At 43.4% G+C, this 21863-nt stretch overlaps 1 protein-coding gene across 1 annotated transcript in view; it reads left to right on the top strand.

Annotated features, from left to right (window-relative positions):
* IL21 (interleukin 21) overlaps positions 1-21863 on the top strand; it is a gene marked incomplete at both ends in the record, with an annotated part of 45806 nt that overhangs the window by 5533 nt on the left and 18410 nt on the right. Inside the window, one exon of the mRNA XM_081076481.1 lies at positions 1195-1272. Within this exon, the coding sequence (XP_080932607.1) occupies positions 1195-1272 (78 nt within the window). The remainder of the gene's footprint in view (positions 1-1194; positions 1273-21863) is intronic.

The following is a 21863-nucleotide window of genomic DNA, read 5'->3' as shown; positions in this document are numbered from 1 at the left end:
TAATCAAAAGCACTGGATAAACACAAGATGAATTACGCTAAAATTTTTTCTCAATTTCCTCTCCTCCAAGGAATTTACATGTGATTCAAATAAAATCTTAATTACATTGTCAAAATTATTTTAATTTCTTGGCCACATTGCAATGTGAAAAGTGTTCCTCTCAAACTTCCCTCAGAAAGAAAGGAGCTGAGCATGCCTTCAAAACCCAATACCAAAGACTCATGAAATGGTAGTGCGAGCACTGAGCTTAGAATATCCAGTTAGGCACCTTCACAGTAAGACCAAAGAGGGTAAGTGACCTATCTCAAGCCCCACAAATAGGAAAAACCAGAATGAGGACTAGGACTTATACCTCCTAGCTCTCAGTCAAATGCTCTCACCATGACATCAGACTGGCATTAGAGATGCTAAACACCAAGCAATGGCCTGGGTCTGCTCTCTCAACAAGAATAAGGGTAAAGAACCAAGAAATTGTTTTGAAAAAGAAATAGAAGCAGGTAGGCAACACACATATGAAAAATTGTTCACTCTCCCTATAATCTAATAAATGGAAATTAAAACAAGGAAATCCTATCTTTTTCCAAGTAAACATTTTAATACCCAATAATGGTAAGAATACTCTGTGAATAGAGACAAAGCTTTTTAAAAATGTACATCAAAAGCCTTACTATTTTTCATCCCTTTCATTTAGTGGTTTTACTTTTAGAAGTTTATCAAATCAAATAAACAAAAATGCATATCAAAAATTATTCAGAGATGTTCTTTGAAGCATTATATAAAATAGTGAGAAGTTAGAAGCAATCTATGCATCCAAAAATAGTAATATTTCAATCCTATGTTGGAATACAAAGCAACCATTGTGTATCATATTTTTGGAGAATATTTAACATGTAGGAAATGCTTGTGATATGTTAATTGTAAAAAAAAAGTCAAAATTACCAACTAGTGTAAATAACATAAATGCAAAGAAAAAATTTACCGGGAGGATATATATGAAAACATTGCAGTGGCTATGTCTGAGAATGGGATTACAAGTGATTTTTCCTATTGCTATTTTTCTGAACAATTTTATGCAGTTTTCAAATTTTTTGAGTGAACATGATTTATGTCTGTAATTGGGAAAACAAATTTTAAATGAACATTTATTCAATAGGAAAATATTTTAAAGAATGTTACTTTTTCATTGATTTCTAGACATGCCCTTCATGCGATTCTTACGAGAAAAAACCACCCAAAGAATTCCTAGAAAGACTGAAATCACTCATCCAAAAGGTATGTAACTTAAATTACCTTTGATTTTCTACCTCATCTTGATCCCGATCGCATCCTGTGTTAGATTACTCACGGTATGCTATTTCCGCAGATAATTCATCAGCACCTCTCCTAGAACTCACGGAATCCGAAGGTTCCCGAGGACCTCACGGGGAGCCGGACACTATTGCACACACTCTAATGCAGCCGTGAGGCCCACTCCTGGGTATTCCCAATGGAGGAATATGATACATTAGCGATGGGGGAAAACTCGGATAAGTGTTCAAAGTCAGGATGATATCCCCCCAATTTACCATGCGATGCTTCAGTCTAATCCACGTGCTGTGTTTGGTCAACTTTCTACTAAATCAAAGTCTGATTTTCTATCTTATGGATTTCTATGACTTCTAAAGTTTTTACTTTATTTCACTGCCCAACTATGACATTTTTTTGGTTGAGGGGAAGCTTACAATTTTTAGCCAAAAACACAGTTTGGGAATTTATTGATCTTATGTTAATCTTGATCTTGATTACCACAAGAATGAGGTCTCTTATAATCATAACTTTAAAAAGTTATATGCCTTCATTCAAGCTGGAAAATATAGAAGCATAGGGTCAAAATGGAAAGTTGAAGGTCTTTATTCTTTTAAGGAAAATGAAAACTGAGTGTTTAAAAATGTGTATCTAAAGAGTTTACTTTTTATCTCAGAATGTCTGACATATAAGTATATAATTTATTTATGTACTGGGGCACAACTTTACAAGATGGCTACAAAAATGTCTTATTCTTTATTGGGATTTATCAAATATAGTATAGACCCCTGATAAGCTAATATTTTATGCTTATGGAAATGGCAATTAAAATCTATACAGGGTCATCCAATAGGTGTCTTCTGGAACTAAACAGAGTTTATAACAAGTCTTGTAGCTCTCTTCTCAAATCATTATAACAATTGTATGGGAGTGAGCTAATAACTCCAAATGCCTGTTTCCTTCTTTTTTCCTTTCTTTTCTTTCTTTCTTTTTTTAAAATGACACACAAGCTGTGTTTGCATGCTTGGCATAAGACAAATGCAATCACCTAAAGAAAATCAAAATCAGGAGACAAACTGAAAGGCCAGGGCTCCTGTCCTAATAAAAAAGACTTTTGCGTCACCATGCTGACCTTCCACCCATGGGTAGGAAAAACAGACCCCCTGCTAGGCCATTTCACATCAACTCCAGTATTTCTTTAAACATGAAGTTAAAAACGCTAGAAAAATAATATTTTCACTAGGACATTATAAGCTATTGGAGAGTCCCTTATTGTTAAATGGCTGCGAGTGTGTAACAGGACGTTGTACGGGAAGTGCTTTAAGCTCTGAGAAGAAAAATTATCCACTTAGAAGTATTTTAACAATAAGTACAGACTAATTTATAATTCCAAAAGATGTATGAGGAATCAACTATGTCATCAAATTTCAATGAAATGTTTTCTTAACAGAAACAGGTATTCTGTTTGACATTTTTAAATGTTATTACAAAGGAATCACGTAAATATGTGCCTAACGATGACGCGGTGCATACAGAGCCTGAGTGTCCCGTGGGCCAGGCCAGGCTGGGGCCTTAAGGAGAAAAGCAGGCACCATGTGGGCTTTGGAAAGGTGGAGCCTTTATTTTTTGTTTCCAGCTTTCTGGTTGTTGACTTCTTTGACACTGTGATTTTTATATTTAAAGTAATATATTTATTTTGGTGTGTTTACTGTTAAAAATCTCTGTTCTAATCCTTTTGACCAGAGACTGTACCTTAAAAGTAAAAATAACTGAGTAGGGTGTTAGCTAGGAGCCTTCATAAAGCCAAGGTTGAAGACTGGGGTAACGATCCTAGCAGGCTCCAGAACCCCGAGAGAAGCAAGGCGGAAGAGTCGCGACCTGAACAGCTCCACCTCTCCGGCTGTGTCCAACACGTGGCCAGCACCCCCAAAGCAATACAAGGCTAAGCCAGAAGCTCTACTGTTCACCCATGGACGGTGACACAGGAGACCTGAAATCGTGCCAGCCGTGTCACTTGCTTCATTTTGGGGGTTTTCATTTCCTTTTCTGTAGAACGAGGGTGTTGAAAGTCTGCCTTTTTTTAAGAGCTTTATGTGTCTATGACTTCCTCAAGTCCTGGAGACTCTTACAGGAAGGTCTGCCCATACTTCTGAGTAAAACTCCCTACTGAATCTGATGTTTAGTTGTTCAACATTATTTCAAAAGCATTTGTAGCAACACTCACTGTAGGAATGAGGGAAATGTTAAAAAAAAAAAAAAAAAGAGGAAGAAAGAAGGAAAAGAGAAAGAGAGAAAGGAAGAAAGAAAAACACAGCCATAGGTCATGGGAGTTCAGGGAAATGAGACATGATTTGTACTATTTTAGCTAGAAGTGTCTTCTTCAGGCACTTGTATAAAATTGTAGCATTATTATTCTATATTATTGCTCTGTTGTATTTACATTTGCATCTGAGAATTTAGTTTTAATATAAAATATGTACTTTATAACTTAATGATTATTTATTATATATTTGGTTTTAAATGTTCATGTTCATGGCTTCTTATTTAAGACCTGATCACATTAAATATTACCCAGTCAGTACAACTGTCTTTTGTGATTCCCTGGAAACCTAAATTCAACATTCTTAGCAGAAAATAAAAGATCACCCTTAGTTTTTGGGAGCATATACTTTTTACACGCACATGGTAAAGACGATCTTCCTTCCTCACATACTTTCACTGAAATGGCACTTTCTACTTCTTGTCCCTGCGTCTAGGATCCCATGACCTTTGCAGCCCTCCCAATTGTACGGCGGGCCCAGAAGGAATTGAAAATGTCCTTCCCAATGCCGGCTACATTTGCACTGCTGTGCACACCTCTCCCTGCTTTGAAGTTTATCCTGTCTCCTTGTCTGTCCCCTTACTTCTTATTGACGAGCGACATCTCCTGAACACTCCTCCACGTGCACTGAGGATGCAGGTACATCCTTGCCTTGGATCCACCTTCCGCCTCTGTGAAGTCAGCGCCCACGAGAAGGTTGCACCCGCATGATAACTTCCCAGAACCCTGACTGCCCCAGTTCCAAACACCTGCGTCTTTTCCTCCATTCTTTGCCCACTCCCACGGCCAGGAGCCAGACTTTGTCACCTGGAACCGTTCTCTGTCTGAAACCCTCACATATAGAAACCCATCATCAGCTAATGTCTTAGTTCCCAAACTGCCCTATGCCTATTCCATCAGTCCTGAGACCTCATCGCAATAGCCAGCAGAACTTGGGCCCTCCCCATTCTCAGTTTACTGGTTCTTGTCCCTCCCCATGGAGCCCGGGCCCCTGATCAACCCCTTGAACCGCAGACCCAGCAGCACACACAATCGCATGCCTCTCAAAAACCTGCCTCCGAGCTCCCCTCCTCACTGTTCCGTTTTGGTCCCCAGACCTGGCTTCAGACACTGGCACTGGCCCTTCCCCTTTGAGGACCGTTTCAGACTCCCCTGTCTGGCTTACTACAGTTACTCTCTGCTCTAAACACTCATGTGCTTTCAACTTCTGCCTCCATCTACTTCAGTTCACAGGTTAGTCCGGCATGACCGCACCTCACGTGGAGGAGAGCTTCACGTCCACCGTGAAGCTCGTTCAAAGAGTCGTCTATACCTGCGTCTACACTCCCTTACTTCCTCTCCACTTACCAAGCTGCCGTAATCTGATTTCTACCCAACCCACACCCTACTATGCTATCATTAAAAGTGCCCTCTCTCTGCTCAGTAAAAACCTCAAAATGACCCACTCACAACGTGTCCAAATCCGTATCTTGGTCTTGTCATGGCTTTTGCCACCTTTGATCACTCCCTCTCTCTTCGCTCTGACTGGGAGGCTACGCTTCCTCCTGATTCTCGTTTTACCTCTCTGGCCACACATGCTCAGTGTCAGCTGTCGGTTTGCTTTCCTGTGTCCTCCTCTTGGAAGTGAATGTTCCTGAGGATTCTCTTCTTGGCCATCTTTTCACTTTAAACCTTTCCACCCAGCAGGCGAATGAGTTCCTGTTGTTTTAAATACCCTTCTACATGTTTGTGAGTCCAAAATCGGTAAAGGCTGGACCTCTCTGCTAATTCCCAGGCCCAATACCCAACTTTTTCTTGAAGATTTCCATCGTTATCCCCCAGGTTTCTCACTGCAACACGTAACATGGACCGTCCCCCCCCCCATCACACACACGTACTTCCACGACCGTCTCTGTTTTCCAATGTTCCTATCCTTCATCAATGGCAAGACATCCCCCAGCCTCCCAGACTCTACCTTCTCGCTCATACACTATTACAATTGGTTACCGGGCCTTGCAATTTTTATCTCTTAAACCCATCCTTTCTCTTCTCCTCCCTCTGCCATCACCTTAATGTAGGCTCTCAGCAATGCTCACAATAACTTTTGACTGGATTTCTAGCCTCCTGCATTCTCCTCTTTCCAGTCTATCTCCAAGTGGCCACCGGAGTGATATTTTATAAAACCTAACTCTGATCACAACTTGCCCTTATTAAAGCCCTTCACTCTCCCTTGGAATAAAGCCTAGGCTCAAAGCAGGACACGCATCATCTGTCCCGCTCAGCTCTCAGCCTGTATTCACCTTGCACTTCACATTTGAGCTAATTCCATCCACTTCTAGTTTCCTCGACACAGCACGTTGTTTCACTCCTCTGTGCCTCGGTACTTGCAGTGACCTCTTCCTGCAATATCACTCCTCTACCCACTCCTTAATGTCCAGGGAAACCCTCACGCATCTGCCAATTTAACTTAGTCAGCTGGCTCTGATCATGTTACCATCTTCCTATTAGGCTGGGAGTGGTCGATTTGGAGAAGAAAACTTTCTGCTGCTACGGTATTTGTTCCCTACGATCTTAACCAATTTCCCACATCTAACTTAGAAAAGAAAAAAGAATGAATGAGAGAGAGAGAGAGAAGAGAGAGAGAGAGAGAGAGAGAGAGAGAGAGAGAGAGAGAGAGAGAGAACAAGTAGGTATTTATCTGTCATTGGTCGGGTTTTCCCCAAAGTAGAATTTGAAGCAGAAGCGACACGAGACAGCTTTGGCTGTGAAGTTATTTCTGCTGGACCAAAACCCCTGAACTGCCTCGAGTGGTGACCACAAGCAATACATTCACGGTGGGCCCCAGGGAATAGTCACCACTTGTCTTTAGTATCATTCTGAGCACCTCATCATGTCCCAGAAGAAGCTTTTCACTGACTGTGTCCTTTTCAGAAGATACCTTTTAAAGGAGAGGACATGCTGCCACCTATTGAAACAACACAAATACATACAGACGCCCAAATTCTGACATCAGGACCATGTCACCCTACACCTGGCAAAAAGCAAACGGTAGAAACTCTAAAAGATTTTCTTAGCTCTTTCAGCCTTGGACTTTACAAAGATTTCCATGACTGAGATCGTTTCTAAATGGCTTCGGCACCAGGAAACCCATTTCTACTCGGACCTGCAGAACCTGGTGTGAACGAGGACAGGGGTGTTTGCAGTCCGCTCCAGGATGTGAGCCCACGTCCGGCTCCCATGTGAGCAGCTGCGAGACCGTGCAGGATTCTTAACAGGCAGAATGCCTGGCCCCTGGCTTCTGGGCAAGTGCCCTCAGTCTAGCTGGGGTCCTTTCTAGGGGTCCTCGAAGCAGGACCCTGTTATCCTTCACTTAAGACACAGCCAGAGACGCACGCAGACCTCCGCACTTGGGAAACAGCTGTGATGGTCCCAGCATCGCTAACCTCACAGAATGCTCCCGAAGACAGAAGCATGCAAGGCGCTGGAGAGTGCCTCGGAGAGCGTTCACACGTGTGTCAACGCAGGAGCTTGTTTTCAGGTGTATTGGCCACTAGTGACAATGAAATCGCATTCACTTCATCCCGCTTAGGGAATTTCTCTCATGACTATGAGCTCACGTGGGAACCCCTTTTCTGCAGTCTTGATCTCACTTCACTGTATTTTAATATTCAGTTTCCTAATAAGTAAAAAAAAAAGAAATGTTCCGAGTGGTTGCCACAGAAGAAAGGTTTGAGGTTGAAGCACTTTCAACACATCAATTAAATCGTCTTTTTAAGCTGCCTCTGATCATGACGCCTCCTTCCAAAAGTTTACCATTATTTTCTGCATAATACAGTAATTTATGAAAGAAAATATGCCAAGTTTACACAAACTGTTTCAGAAGACAGAGGATGATGGAATACTTCCAGACTCATGTTATGAGGTCAGCATCATCCTGACACCAAAACCCAAGGGAAAGCTTTGCAGCAAAAAAAAAACATAGACCAATATCCTTCCTAAACATACTCGTAGATGTAAAAAGCACTTTAACATTAGCAAATTTTATCCTGCAGTATAGAAAAGTTTAGTACATTATGACCAACTATAATTCATGCAAAGTATGGGAGGATTGTTTAACATTAAAAATCCATCAACGTAATCCAGTGTATTAATAGAATAAAGGAGAAAAAAACAACTTATTATTTCAACTGATGCAGAACAAGCATTTGATAAAATTTAACACCTAGTCATGATTTAACAACAAGACATCTCTGCAAACTAAAACAGAGGGAAACTTCTTTATTCTGATAAAGTTCTAAAACACCTACTGCTAACATCAAGCTTAATGGTGAACTACTAAACTCTTTTCATTTCAGATCCAAGGGTATCTAATCTCACATCCAAAACTGTTTTAAAGGTCAAACAAGTGTAATAAGGAAACAAAGGACATCGAAAGCATAAATATTGGAAACGAAGAAGTAAAACTATTTACAGATGACATGATTGATTACATAGAAAACTCTATGGAAATCTAAATACTCTACTAGAGCTAAGTAAATTTATCAAGGTAGCAATATATAAAACCAATTCTATATATACCAGCAACAAAAACTGGGAAATGGAAAAGATTAAAATCTCATTCAGAATAGTGTCAAAGTTATAAAATGCTTAGTAATATATTTAATAAAAGACATACAGAAACCTCTAAACTATAAAATATAGCTGAGAGAAATTTAAGAAGATCTCAATGAATGGAGAAGCATGTTATGTTCATGGAATGGAAGACTACTGCTGAGAGTCGATTCTCCCCCAAATTCATCTATAAAATCAATGCAATCATAATCAATTTCACAATCCAAACAGATTTTTTTGGTGGAAGTTGGTAAGTTGATTCTAAAATATACAGAAATGCAAAATACCCAGATTAGCCAAAATATCTTTAAGAACTAAGTTGAAGGTCTCATATAATCTGAATTTAAGACTTATCTATTCAAGACAAAGCTATGATAACTAAGACAGGTATAAAGATAGACAGATGGATGAAAAGGAACAGACTATAGAGGCCAAAAATAGACCCACACATCCACTGACAAAAGAGTACATGCTATATGATTCCATGTATATGAAGTTTAAGAACAGGCAAAACTAATCTGGGGTGGTAGAAATTAGGATAGTTGCCTGGGTGGGCGTGTGTCGATATGGAGCGGGAAGAACCAGGGGAATTTTCTCTATCTCAACTGGGACAGAGGTTACATGAATGTGTATACACTTACTACGACTCCCTGGAATTATACATTTAAGATGCGCATTGATTGCACTGTAGGCAAATTTTTCTGAATAAATAAAAGCTACGACTGCAGCCTAAGGAGTAAAGAAGGCTTCCTGGAGAAGGTGGGTATTTGAAGAACCAGTAGGAGTGGCTAATTGAGGGGTGGAGGGAGGGATGTGAAGTCTAGTGTGCCATGTGGAAAGGCACAGATATGTGAACTGGCACAATGCCCCAGGAGGAGGGGCTGAGGGAGGCAGAAAGCTAGAGAAGGCGGGAGAGGCCAACACGGAAAGGGCCTCGAGGGCTTAGAAGTTTGAAATTCATCCTGAAAGCTAGCAGAAGCCACTGGGGATTTTCTGTCGATCAAACTGAGAGCGGAGTAGCGGGTGAGTGTGAAGGGACAGCATCTAGGGTGAGGAACGTCAGGCTCAACAGTGGTAACAGACAAGTGGTGAGGGTCACAGCCAAGGCGGAGAGAGAGGCCAGCAGGGAAAGAGAAATCTTTACGAGACAATAAGGAAGTAGGATCTATACGTTTGGTGCAGGAGTGGATGCTCGGATGGGTGAGAGGGAGATGATGGCTTGACAAGGAACTCGGACTCCCCAAGGACTCCCCGTTTCCGATTAGCCTGTCCTTAGCTTTTGTGAGTTGGTGGCACACAGGCTAGCAGGGTAGGAGTTGTGAGTAAAAACTGCACCACAACTGGTTTCTCAAGTTATCTATAATGTCCACTAAGAGGAAAGACTTAGAAAGCAAAACATGTTTTGCCTTGCAAAGATGTAAGATTTTATTAAGGTGAAAGAAAAACTATGGTGACATCAACAATGTCTGTTTTACACCCCCCCCCCCCAAAAGAGCAATGATCAAATAAAGCTAAAATTTAGTGAATGCTTACTACCATGTTTCCCCTAAAATAAGACCTAGCCAGACCATCAGCTCTAATGCATCTTTTGGAGCAAAAATTAATATAAGACCTGGTCTTATATTAAAATAAGACTGGGTCGGAGAATAGAATAGAATAGAATAGAATAGAATAGAATAGAATAGAATAGAATAGAATAGAATAGAATGCCAGGTCTTATATTAATTTTTGCTCCAAAAGAAGCATTAGAGTTGATGGTCTGACTAGGTCTTATTTTTGGGGAAACATGGTATGTGCCAAGCATTGTGTTAAGTACATTTTATGCATCATCTTAATGACTCCAGGCACCAAGCCTAAGAGGCTGATACACTCATTGTCTTATTTCCCGGAGCAGGAACTGAGACCGCCCAAGGTCACTCAGTGACGCTGCCTTTGGTCGCCTGTGTAAGGCTGTTAGCTCCAAGGTTACACCAAGGGATTTTCATGTCTGATCTCACAGCCCTCAGTGATTTCCAGGTAGGAGCTGGGACAATTTCGAAGAATTGGGAAGGAATCAGAATTGTTGTTCCTCAACTGAAACATATTCCTACAGAGTTGAACCTCAGAATGTTAGAGATAATAAAAATCCATCTCTTATGAGCTGAATTGTGTCCCCCCCCAAATTCATATGTTGAAGACCTAACCCTATTACCTCAGGATATTACTACATTTGGAGATGGGGGCCTTTAAATAGGTGATCAAGTTAAAAGAGGTGATAAGTTAAAAATTAGAGTAGGCCCTAATCCAGCTGATGGGTGTCCTTGTAAGAGGAGAATATTTGGACGTGCACACGCAGACGAAAGAGCGTGTGAGGTCACCACAAGCAGACAGTAACCTGCAAGCATGCACATTTATGAGATATAAGGTGTATGTGACATGGAGCCTTCGCTGGGAAATGCAGACCTGAGAAATGCGTGGGCATTTCTACACTAGGTTTGACGAAGGGTGGACAGGCATGGAGAATGTGAGAGCACAGGTAAGGACAGTGCGTAGGGGCCACTGAGTGAGGCCCGTTGGCTAGTGTTCCTCATAGCGTGCCTCCATCTTCAGAGACACACACACTCCTTTCCTCCAGGTAAAGGAAGGGCACATCCCACACGAGGGTCTTATGACCTGTTTCCGGGGAGACCGGGGAGGGCAGAGAGTCCCTCCTGCACCTGCCATCTCTCAAGTCTCTCAGCTTGAAATATTCAGTACTCCATGGTGCGGGACGTGGAATAGTGTGCCCTGAACCCCGTTACCACTTTGGCATAAGGATTGTTTTGAGCTGAGGACATGCGCAATCGAAGAGATGCAGAAATAAGCCTTCTCACAGTTTCCCTTATCTGACTAAAAGCAGAAACTGCTAGGAAACGAGGACTGCCATGTACCTCCCGTTCCATGGGCGTGGAGAAGACGGAAAGTTGGCGCTGAGCTGGAGTGTCATGGGTGTGGAGAAGACGGAAAGTTGGCGCTGAGCTGGCCCTGCACAAACAAACCTTGAGTTTCATCCTTATATCCTTATATTTATCTTCCCAGTTTGCTGCCCATTGGAGGTTCCACACCTGTTTCCTTTATCTTGTCAGGTTTCCACAATTTATCTTTTTTGTTGTTGTTAAAAATGGTTTATAAGCTCTCAGGGCTATTTACTTCTTTAGGTCCTCACTTCTCTTCTAGGAAGGCTCCTGTGTCCCGTAAAAATTAACAGCAAACAAAATTTGTATAGCTTTACTTCGGTTAACCTGTATTTTGTCAGGTTAGAGGAAATTTGCCTCCCCTACGGTTTGTTTGTTTACATGTTATCGCAATTATTTTTCTTCACTATTCATCTATATTCACTATTAACATTTTTCTTTGTTTGCTCTATCTATCCATCCACCTATCTAGTTATTTATTTTGCTGAGTCATTTGAGAGTTACTTGTAGATATCACGACACTTCAACAATAAATACTTCAGCAAGAATCGCAAAAAAGGCAATTTTCCTATACAAACATGTTTCTCACATAGCTTGCTCCTAACAGTATGGCCGCAGGCCAGCAGCATCTCACCTCACCTCTAGCAGCTCTCGGATGGTGTGTGTGGGGACAGGGCAGTCTGTGTTTTAACAAACCCTCCAAGGGATTCTGATACATGGCAGCATTTGAAAGCCGCAGTTCTACGTACAAGAGACTATAAAGAGATTTGACAACTGAAAGCAATGTGTGGTGCGTCGCTAGCTTGGAAGTTGGGTTGGGAGGGTGGGAGATAGCCGAAATGGCTGCTACTAGGACAATGGGGGAAATCTGAAGATGAACCATCAGACCAGAGCTTCTCAGAATTGAATGTGCACAAAATCACCAGGGGCCTTGTTTACATGCAGATTCTGACTGAGTCTGGGGTGGGGACTGAGCCTCTGCGTTTCTAATGAGCAGATGACGCCCACAGTGCTGCCCTGGGCCACATTCTGAGAGCTGATCGAGGACAAATCCCCGGCCCTCTGTTCTGTTTTCATTATGATGACGTTTCTGCAGATCCCAAGCCAGCTGTGTTGCAAAATACGTCAGTTTGGATATGCCTGATTGTTTCCTCACTGTTAGATTGAGATTAAACATTTGGGGCAGGAATACAGTGTGGGGGGGTTGTGCCCTTCTCAGTCTCGCAGCAGGACACACGTTGTTTTATTACTTCCTGATGCACCTGCAGCTTCCACCCCCTCCCTTCCTTCTTCCAGCCCTCAGGCCCCCTCCCAAGCAGGGGTGGTGCCAAGGAGACCCTCGTGGGCACTCACGTCCCTCCATCCCTCCGGGGCTGTTGACAGTGAACTGAGTGGAAAGCTGTACGCTCCAAAGATAACTTCCCTTCATCTGCCTCCCTGCCTCAAACCCCAGCGACACAACACAGTACAGTGTGTTTGTTCAAGCCCTCCCGCACTGAGGATGAAGCACTGGTTTGCCTCAGAAATAAAAGGAGATTGAATCAGACAAGCTCTGTTGTCAAAACTACCCCAACAGCAGAGGCTACACCAGAAAACAGGAAGTGAGCAGAGGCCAACAGGGGAACACTGAGGCTGTCGTGATAGACCCTCCACAAGTCCTTTTGAAGATGAATATAGGCAATAGGGCTAGGACCTCCCCTGGAAAATGGTCAGCGAGTTCCGACTTGCCTTTCCCGACTGGAATCTCAAAATAGTATGAGAGACACATATTTCACAAAGAAAAGGGAAATACCGATTAGACACAGAAATGAAGAATACATGACTTTTGTGATGAACAAGACATTACTAGTCAAAACTGAGTGACTGGAAAACGCTGTAACCCTTGATACTTTGAAGGCAAACAAAGAAGCAGAGGGAGCGTAGCCCTTGAGAATAGTCAGGACGACCGTAAACTCCTGGTGACTGTGAGCTACGGCGTTCCAGCTCTGTCCCTGGGACACAGTCAGTTCTGAGAAGGACAATGTGAGAATTGGACCATAAACCTGCCTGCCTGGCCTGCTAGCCTGCCACACAGGCAGCTATGATCCCCCACCACCACCCGGGGTGGACCCAACATGAGTCCCTGCTCCGTGCTGGGCGGTGGCCGGTCCAGAAACGCCGGCCAAACCCAGGCGGCTGGGCCCGTCAGTCCTCCCAAAGGTGGGGTCACACTGGATCCCACTTCCACAGTCTGATACTCTACATAGGGGGTCGTTTCCAGACACAGGTGGAGCTGCAACAGTCATTCCGCCCCGGAGACTGAAAGCATAATAAAAAGAGTGTTTTTATCCGCGACCTCCAACCTTACTGTGAAGTCTGATGCGCTGTTATAAATTAAGGGCAATAACAGGGAGAAAGGCTTACAAGCAAGTAAAGGGAAGGGGTGTGGGGAGCTCCCCTAAGCCTATGGGACTTTAGTAAAAGAGCTGAAGAACAAGAGGCAGCTGACCTCCCCTCTCTGGGCCCATCTCTCGCGCTGGCACTCTGCACCCCAGTCATTTGAACCACTGGGGTACCCGGAGCTTGCCACACACTCTCCCTCCAGGCCGCTGGTTCACTTCAGATTAGACTAGCCCTTTCCTGGGAAGCCTCCCAACCCCCACCCTTGCCAGGGCTGCCCCCACAGCACTCTGTGCTCATGGTCATGGGTGCGTCTGGCTCTTCCTCTAGACTCTAAGCTCCTTAGAGGCAGAAACACTGTTTGTCCTCTTGAAATTTCAGCATCTACACGAGGGCCTGGCATGACGGAGATGTACTCATTACAGGCCAGGCACAACTCAGCTCTTTCCATTAATTAATTCATTCTGTGTTTCCAACAACATTATGAGTAAGCACTATTATCTCCATTTTATAGGAAATGGAGGCACAAATTATTTAAGTAACCTGCCCATGGTCTCATAGCTGCTAAACAATAGAGCCACTATGTGAACACGGTCATCTTGGTTCTATGGACCATGCTCTTAAACTCTAAAACCGATGTTGCTCTTAACAGAAATACTAGATGGGAAGACAGATGAATGAAAGTGATATCTGTAAGCATGGATGTAAGGAGGGATGGATATGGATGGATGGATTGACGGATGATGGGTGGATGGATGGATAAGGATGGATGGATGGTTGGATGGATGATGGATGGGTGGTGGATAGATGGATAAATGGATGGACGGACAGACAGATGATGGATGGATAAGGGTGAATGGATGGATGGATGATTGATAGATGGATATGTATGTATGGATGATTGGATGGATGATGGATGGGTGGTGGATAGATGGATAAATGGATAGATGGATGGATGGATGGATGGATGGATGGATGGAAAGATGCATGGGTATGCAGGTCTCTAGCCCGGTAAAGATGGCAAGAGCATGAGAAGAATTTGCCCATTGTAGGTCTCTTCTAAGGAAGACCCATTTAAGTACAAGTTTTTAGGCATAAACTACTTCACACTAAAGCAGGAATCTATATCTTGGTGAATACACAAACACACAAAGGCAGACAGTGAGGAACCCATGGGAATAGCACAGTTTTTGAAGTCAGAGGACTAGATTTGAATTGTGGCCCTGCCAGTTTGGGGCCAGTGGAGGGTATGTGATTGTCCAGCAGAGTGCCTAGAAGTTAGGAACCTTCCGATAAGCTGTGCTTCCTTCCTTGCTTGAGAGAAATGCCGTCACCTAGATCTGACTTATCCTAAGCAGGAAAATGCTGAGCAAAGGGCTTGAATGGCTGGCTTACTGGAGGACGTGAAAGCAGGACCTGTCTGGCTTCTTGCCCTCTTCCTGGGACCAGGCTTTGCGCTTTGAAAAGAGAGGTGGAGCTCTGCCAGTTCCTTAAATTCTAGAACTGGGGGGCAACTCACACATCAGCTTGGAAAAACATGCTCATGCATGGAAATGTGATATGCTTGAGATCAGAGTGCTTGACATTTATGCCTGAATACATTTTCTAAGATAATAAGGTAATTAAAGCTCACTGCAAAAAGTTAATGAAATACAGAGAAGTGAGAGATCAGTACATGTTTATCATCTTGGAGGATCTTCCTTAATTTCTTTCAATGTATATAAGCATATAGGCATTTAAACAAGAAGTAGAATTAAACTGTATGCAGCATTTCGTTATTTTTCCCTTCGTGGCACATCGTGAGTTGCTATCTTAACACAGTTATACAGTACCAACTGCACAGAAATCCATCGAAAGGAAATACCACCAACTTTTTATCAATACTGTAAATAACATTTATATGAAACCATTACTATAAAGAATACTTCAGTATAAATCTTTGTATACACATCTTGGAGCCCCTTTTCTACTATTTACTTTTTAAAATATTCCCCAAATGGAAATTGCCAGGTTAAAGGTAGGCATTTTCTTTTGATGCATATTGTCAAACTTCTCTATAAAGGCGCGATTTCATTAATAGTATAGGAAAGTTACCCACACCCTCACTAACACTAGGTATAGCTATTGTTTTTAACTTTTGTCAAACAGAGCAAAAGAAAAATGACTTCTCATTGAAACATATTTCCTTAATTGCTAGTGAATTACACATTTAAATATTTATTGACAATTTGAATTTTTTGTGTGAATTTTTAGTTCGTGTCTTTACCACATTTTCCTCCCAGTTTGTAAGACCACATATTCATCTTTGCAAATCTGAGGCCTAGTGTAGAACCTAGCACATAATAGTCATTCAATAAATATTTGTTGAATCCCCACTGATTGGATGCAAAGATAGGTTTATCCCCACAGGACCAAGGCCAGGGGTTCTACCATGAATCCTGACTGCCAAGAATTTACTGTCTAACTTTGGGAAAATCTAATTCCTGGAACCTGGAAATGCTAACCATAGTCAGACCCCCTGCAGGCCTTGTTCTTTAGAGAGAACAGCTCCTATATAAAAATGTGCTGACGATATGCTTCCTTCAGTAGCACATATACTAAAATTGGGGAAAAAAATGTGCTAAGGACTAGACCAGGAAAGAGAACAGACCCACCCACCTGGCAACACTGACAGGTACCACGTGGATGGCCTGTCACCAAAGGTCTACCAGATACACCCACCACAGTGGTTGCATTCTAAGAGAAATCAAAAAGACTTGACTCAAAGAAATACATTTCCAGTGGTACAACTGGGGAGCCACGATAGACAGTGGGAGAGACACTTCTGGCCAGACCCTCAAATGTCTATGTGTCTATGTGTACCCTTGGAGTGCTAGCCGAAAACAATCTGGGACCTTGGTATTTTCCTCAGCTAATGGCCGGTCTGTCCTTGGGGTGCTGTTGGGGGGCCTGTTTAACGGCACTGCTGTGGCAGCCGTGGCCAAAAGTCCGCTGGGGAACTTGGCTTGTCTCACAAGGCTTTGCGCCGCCCACCTTAGCTCTGGATGTGTGGCACCACTGGCCTGTCAGTCCAACGGCTAGCTCCGCAGGCTTGCCTTGGGGAGCTCTGCCTTCCCCGCCTGGGGCTCACATTGCAGCTGGAGCATCGGTCAGCACACAAGCTCTTGTCTGGCACCCAGAACAGCGTGGAGTTGTCATGTAAGGAGGGAGAACTCAACAAAAACGTGATTTTCACTGTTGTAAATTCTGCTCCGATTTACTGCCCAACTTCCTCCCCTCTCACCCCAACGTTTCAAGAGAATAGAGACTTTCTGTCTGATAAAGTTCTTTCTTTGCCCACATGAAAGGGGTGTAAAGCAATTGCAAGCTTGCTGAAGAGCAGCTGTCTGTGGAGACAACCACAGCTTCGGTTTTCAGGCGACCGGCCCCTGGGGCGGCCTCTCTTCCTACCATCCGTTTGGGCAGGAGCAGTAGTTTGTGCCAACTCCAGAACTTCAAGTGTGTCATTTCTGAAACCACAACAAGTCTCTTAAGCTTCCTGAACAAAGTGCTCAGGGTGGAAAGCCCTGAAGTTCTTTTGGGTCCTGCAACCACAAAGCTGATCACCGAACAAAAGCCCAGAGCCTCTGAGCTCACGGGGCCCTGGGGCCCATGTCAGAACATGAAAAACAGTTATGGAGAGTAGTGACAGGGAGGGGCGGGCGCTGGGGGCCGCCTTCTCTGCTCAGAGCAGTCACAGCTGCCAGACAGCCTGCACCGGCGATGGTCCACCACCTTATCAAGCACAAGGACCTACGTGCAACATCACATTTTTCATAAATGCATTGTTGGTAGAATGTAATTAAGAGAATTTATCATAACCAAAAGCTAATGTGAAGTCACTAGTCATGGTACATATACTTACATTTCACCAGTTCTAGTCATTCCCGTATTTAAAATAATACTGGTACATTTACACAAAATCTAGGTTTTTCACTGCTGAAACCATGCATGTAGAATCTAGTCACAGACACATTGCAGTGACTCCATGGCCCACTAGAGGTCCCAGCAGAAGCCGGGAACGGCTCAGGACTGGAACAGCTAGTACTTCACAGGGACAGGGACAGGTGTGCAAGCTCCCAGGGGATGCATTTAGATGCCTTGTTCAGTTCAGTGTTTCCTTATGGGTCGAGAAATACTAGCATAAACTTGCTAGCATAGTAACTTGCTCTCTCTTTTAAATCATTAAAATTTCCCCCAGCTTTAGTGAGGTATAATTGCCACACAACACTGTGTTTGTTTCCGGCGCACAGCATATTGACTTGATACCTTCATGTACAGCAAAATGATTACACCACAGTGTTAGCTGACACCTCCACCCTGTCACAGAAGCTACAGATCTCTGAAGGACAGTCTTATTTCCTCCTTCCAGGAAATGCAAACTATGTAACTCCCTGTGCTTCCAGGATTTCCTCAGCTATGAGGAAATTTAGAACTAAATGTACTGCTCCGTTGTGGCGAGCACCATGGGCCACAGCCCTGCCCTTTCTGCTCCTTTCTCAGCACTGTTTCTAGTCTTCCTTCCTTATTTTTGAAGTATCTCTCTGAATGTGATGCTATTCATTGCAGGCATGCTGTCTCACTGGAATTAGATGGATGCCAATGAAAACAAGCACAAGACCCTCCTTTGGCCATGAGCCTCCGAGGTAGTTAGGAAGGGTCACGTGCCCTGCACAGGGGCTTCCTCTGGGACACTGAGGTGTTCTGCCATCTCCTTAGCCAAGCGCGTGCTTGGGGACTAGTGTCATCCAATTTCCTACGTTACGTTTTTCCGAGATAATGGGAGGGCAGGGGACAATGGTGGCTGAGCAGGGGACTCAGTATGACAACATCCACCCTACACAGGGCTTCAAAGCCAAGCGAAACAAAACAGGCAGACCTTGTCTGTCTTAAGGAATCCAAGAGAGCTGACCAACACAGATGGGCAGCAAAAGCAGCGACCGCATTATCCCCAGGGCGCTCTCTAACATTCCCACTGGCAGCCTCCCCTGACCCCTCGGCCAGGAAACCTCTCTCTTCCATTTCCTACCTGACCTGTGGCCTCTGCCTTGTTCCAGCCTCTCATCTGCCTCCTTCACTCCCCACCTGCCTCTTTCTGCCGCCCATAAAGCCATCTGACCACTAGGGGGTAGTATAGCTGCAGAAACCGTGGGTCACTGGGCTTGCGGCTCCAGGCTGCAAAGTTTTAGCAGTGAAATCATTCCGTATGTTGTGCTTCCACACATATCGTGTCTTTCTCCACGGTTATTTTTGCTCTCCACTTTGAAACTCAGTTCTGGTGAAATTCACACTTGCAAATCTATATTCCTATCAAGAGGTTGTCTTGGATTCTGTCTATAAGATATCACTGAACAACACATGGTGCTGTGACATGTAAATCAAAACAGGGACCCAAAGGCCGTTACATTTGACTTGGGGCCTCCTTTGGGTACAAACCACAGAGATAAGATGGTGAGGTATTTCTTAGAACTAAACCCCTTCCGACAGTGTGTGAGAGGACTACAGAGCATGGGGTCTCTGAATTACTACCTACACAAATCCAGTCTGTTAGTAATTTCCCTCTTTATCATGATAAAGGCCCTTCAGGGTCTGATCTGTGTACTGTGCATCAGACCCCCCAAGCCACCTCGGACAGGCACCCCCTGAGTGGACATGGAGATTCTCAGGCCCGGCCTCAGGGCAACTGCTTGGCTCCATTATCCCGAAGTGTCTGCTCTTATAATGTGGAGACAGGATTTGCTTTGTTTTTAAGAGTTTGTCACTATAAGTAAAGGTACTGGCAAAGGAGGATAAGTATTATGACATACGTGGCCATGGCTCAGTCATTAATTCAAACTGTGACTATTTAATTCTTATTGAACACCGGGGGTCAGCAGGCATTCCCCAGAAAACATAGACAATGAATAGGCCTGAAGACAGGGCCAGTCACCACTAAGGGGCTGGCCATGGCTCCTTAGAAAGGAACCTACACTGACCAAGAAACTTAACATCTCACTAAGGGAGGTAGGTGCTTCCCAGAACAGTGTTGGGAAATATTTGAAAAAGAAAGTAAGGATAATTGGAAATTCAAGTATGGTGCAATTTTTCCAGATGCCTCATGCTGGTGTACAAAGACTCATGAAGACTAAAAAGAACTAGATTTACTGTGGTGATCATTTTGCAGTATATACAAATATCGAATCATTACGGTTGTATACCTGAAACTACTCTAATGTTGTATGTCAGTTGTATCTCAATTTAAAAAGCTGAACTTCCTGAAAAGACTGAAAAGAAGGAATCAAACTGCTAGGTAAGGCAGAACAGAGCAAAGAAACAGGCTAAGTTCAGGGGAGACCGCACCCCTTCTCCCAGTTTCTGTGGGAGGGTAGGAGCCTAGCTTAGATGGGTGTCTTATTTCCCCGCCAGATAAAAGTCACTTAGCTCACATGAATGGCCACCCTAATTACCAGGTAAAGTTAGGATGAAGTATGTGTCACAGTGTGCTATCAGACTGTCTTACTTGAGGACTGATTGTCTTGAAAACATGTATTAATGGGTTGTATCTGCTTGGCTGTGGAAAGGGGTGGGATTCCTTTCCATCCCTGCAATCTTTTAGCAGATTGCCTGTTAGGGTTTAATAAAACTGTGTTCTTTTTCTAACAGAAAAGAAAACAGGTTAGAAAAGAATACAAAATGAAGGGAATTTTATAGAGGAGAGTGTTCTGCATATGGGCACTTAACATGGATTCACACAACCACCCTATGGGGTACGTGTAACAATTATCATCACCATCATCATCATCACCATCACCATCACTATCATCATCATCATCACCATCACCATCACCATCACCATCACCATCATCATCACCATCATCACCACCACCATCGTCATCATCACTATCACCATCATCATCACCATCATCACCATCATCATCATCATCATCACCATCACCATCATCACCATCATCATCATCACCATCACCATCATTATCATCACCATCACCATCACCATCATCATCACCATCATCACCATCACCATCACCATCACCACCATCACCATCACCATCACCATCATCATCACCATCATCACCATCACCATCACCACCATCACCATCATCATCACCATCATCATCACCATCATCACCATCATCACCATCACCATCATCATCACCATCATCATCATCATTATCACCATCATCATCATATCACCATCATCATCACCATCATCATCATCACCACCATCATCATCACTATCACCATCGCCATCATCAACATCACCATCATCACCATCATCACCATCATCATCATCATCATCACCATCATCATCACAATCATCACCATCATCATCATCACCACTCCGTACAAAGGAGGAATTGACTGAGGGAAGGCAATTTCCCCAGTTTCCCAGTGAGTGAGCGGGGACTGTAATCCTGCCCTGTTAACTCCTACCCAGCTTCCTGACTCCAGGACCAGCTTCCTCACCTTCTCGCCCTTAGGTCTGTGAATCTATAACAAGTTACGGAAAGTCGGAACAAGACTCAAGGGAGCCAGTCGTGGCTCTACCTTCCCCGCATCCCTGCCACACTGACAGATGAGTATCATCCATTTTTGTTTCTCTGGTAATAAATCTCTGTTTATTTATTCAAGTACTGTGTGCCTGAGGGTCCTTCGGTCCAGACATGGCGTTACTTCTCAAGTGATCAGACTTCAGCACAGAGAAATCACTCAGTAGATATATTGAGTTTTGCCACCGAAACTTGGGAATAAGGAAATCTATAAACAGTTTGATGGCAAGCTCACCTCTGGGAACTAAGATAAACAATACCCACCTTCCTCAGTTCAGTCAGAATTATGTAAATAAAATCACATACATTATGGGAGAAGACAAGCATACCAATCAGTGAGATGGAAATCTTTGCTGAAAATACTCATGTTAGAGGCAGTTGCAGTGATTCACAATTGGCATCAGAAATAACTGCAGCTATGCATGCAGGAAATCTTAACAATCTCGACAATGTATAGAGGTTAAGGAAACCACAAAAAACAGAGTAGGGTATCTCTAGCTTATACTAACTAGTGTGATAACGGCCATACAGCATTCTCTAAGAGTAAAATTTCAATTTAACTAGAATAGCGTGAACCTCCTGCTAACATTAAATGACCCAGAATGATTGTCATGAATACTGACCACTGGGCAGGTGGAACTGTCTGTCCTGATGCTTTGCCATCCTCTCAAATTTTTGTGTCTGATTAGTAAGTCCTTTTCTTTCTTTTATCATTGACAGACTGCAGCAGACAAAGCTGCATGTGGTAGACACTGTGTGAAGGCTGCCTCG

Source organism: Rhinolophus hipposideros (assembly GCF_964194185.1).
Source record: "Rhinolophus hipposideros genome assembly, chromosome: 16".
Lineage (NCBI taxonomy): Eukaryota > Metazoa > Chordata > Mammalia > Chiroptera > Rhinolophidae > Rhinolophus > Rhinolophus hipposideros.
Note: the sequence above shows the minus strand (reverse complement) of the source record. Positions and strands in the feature narration are given on the sequence as shown.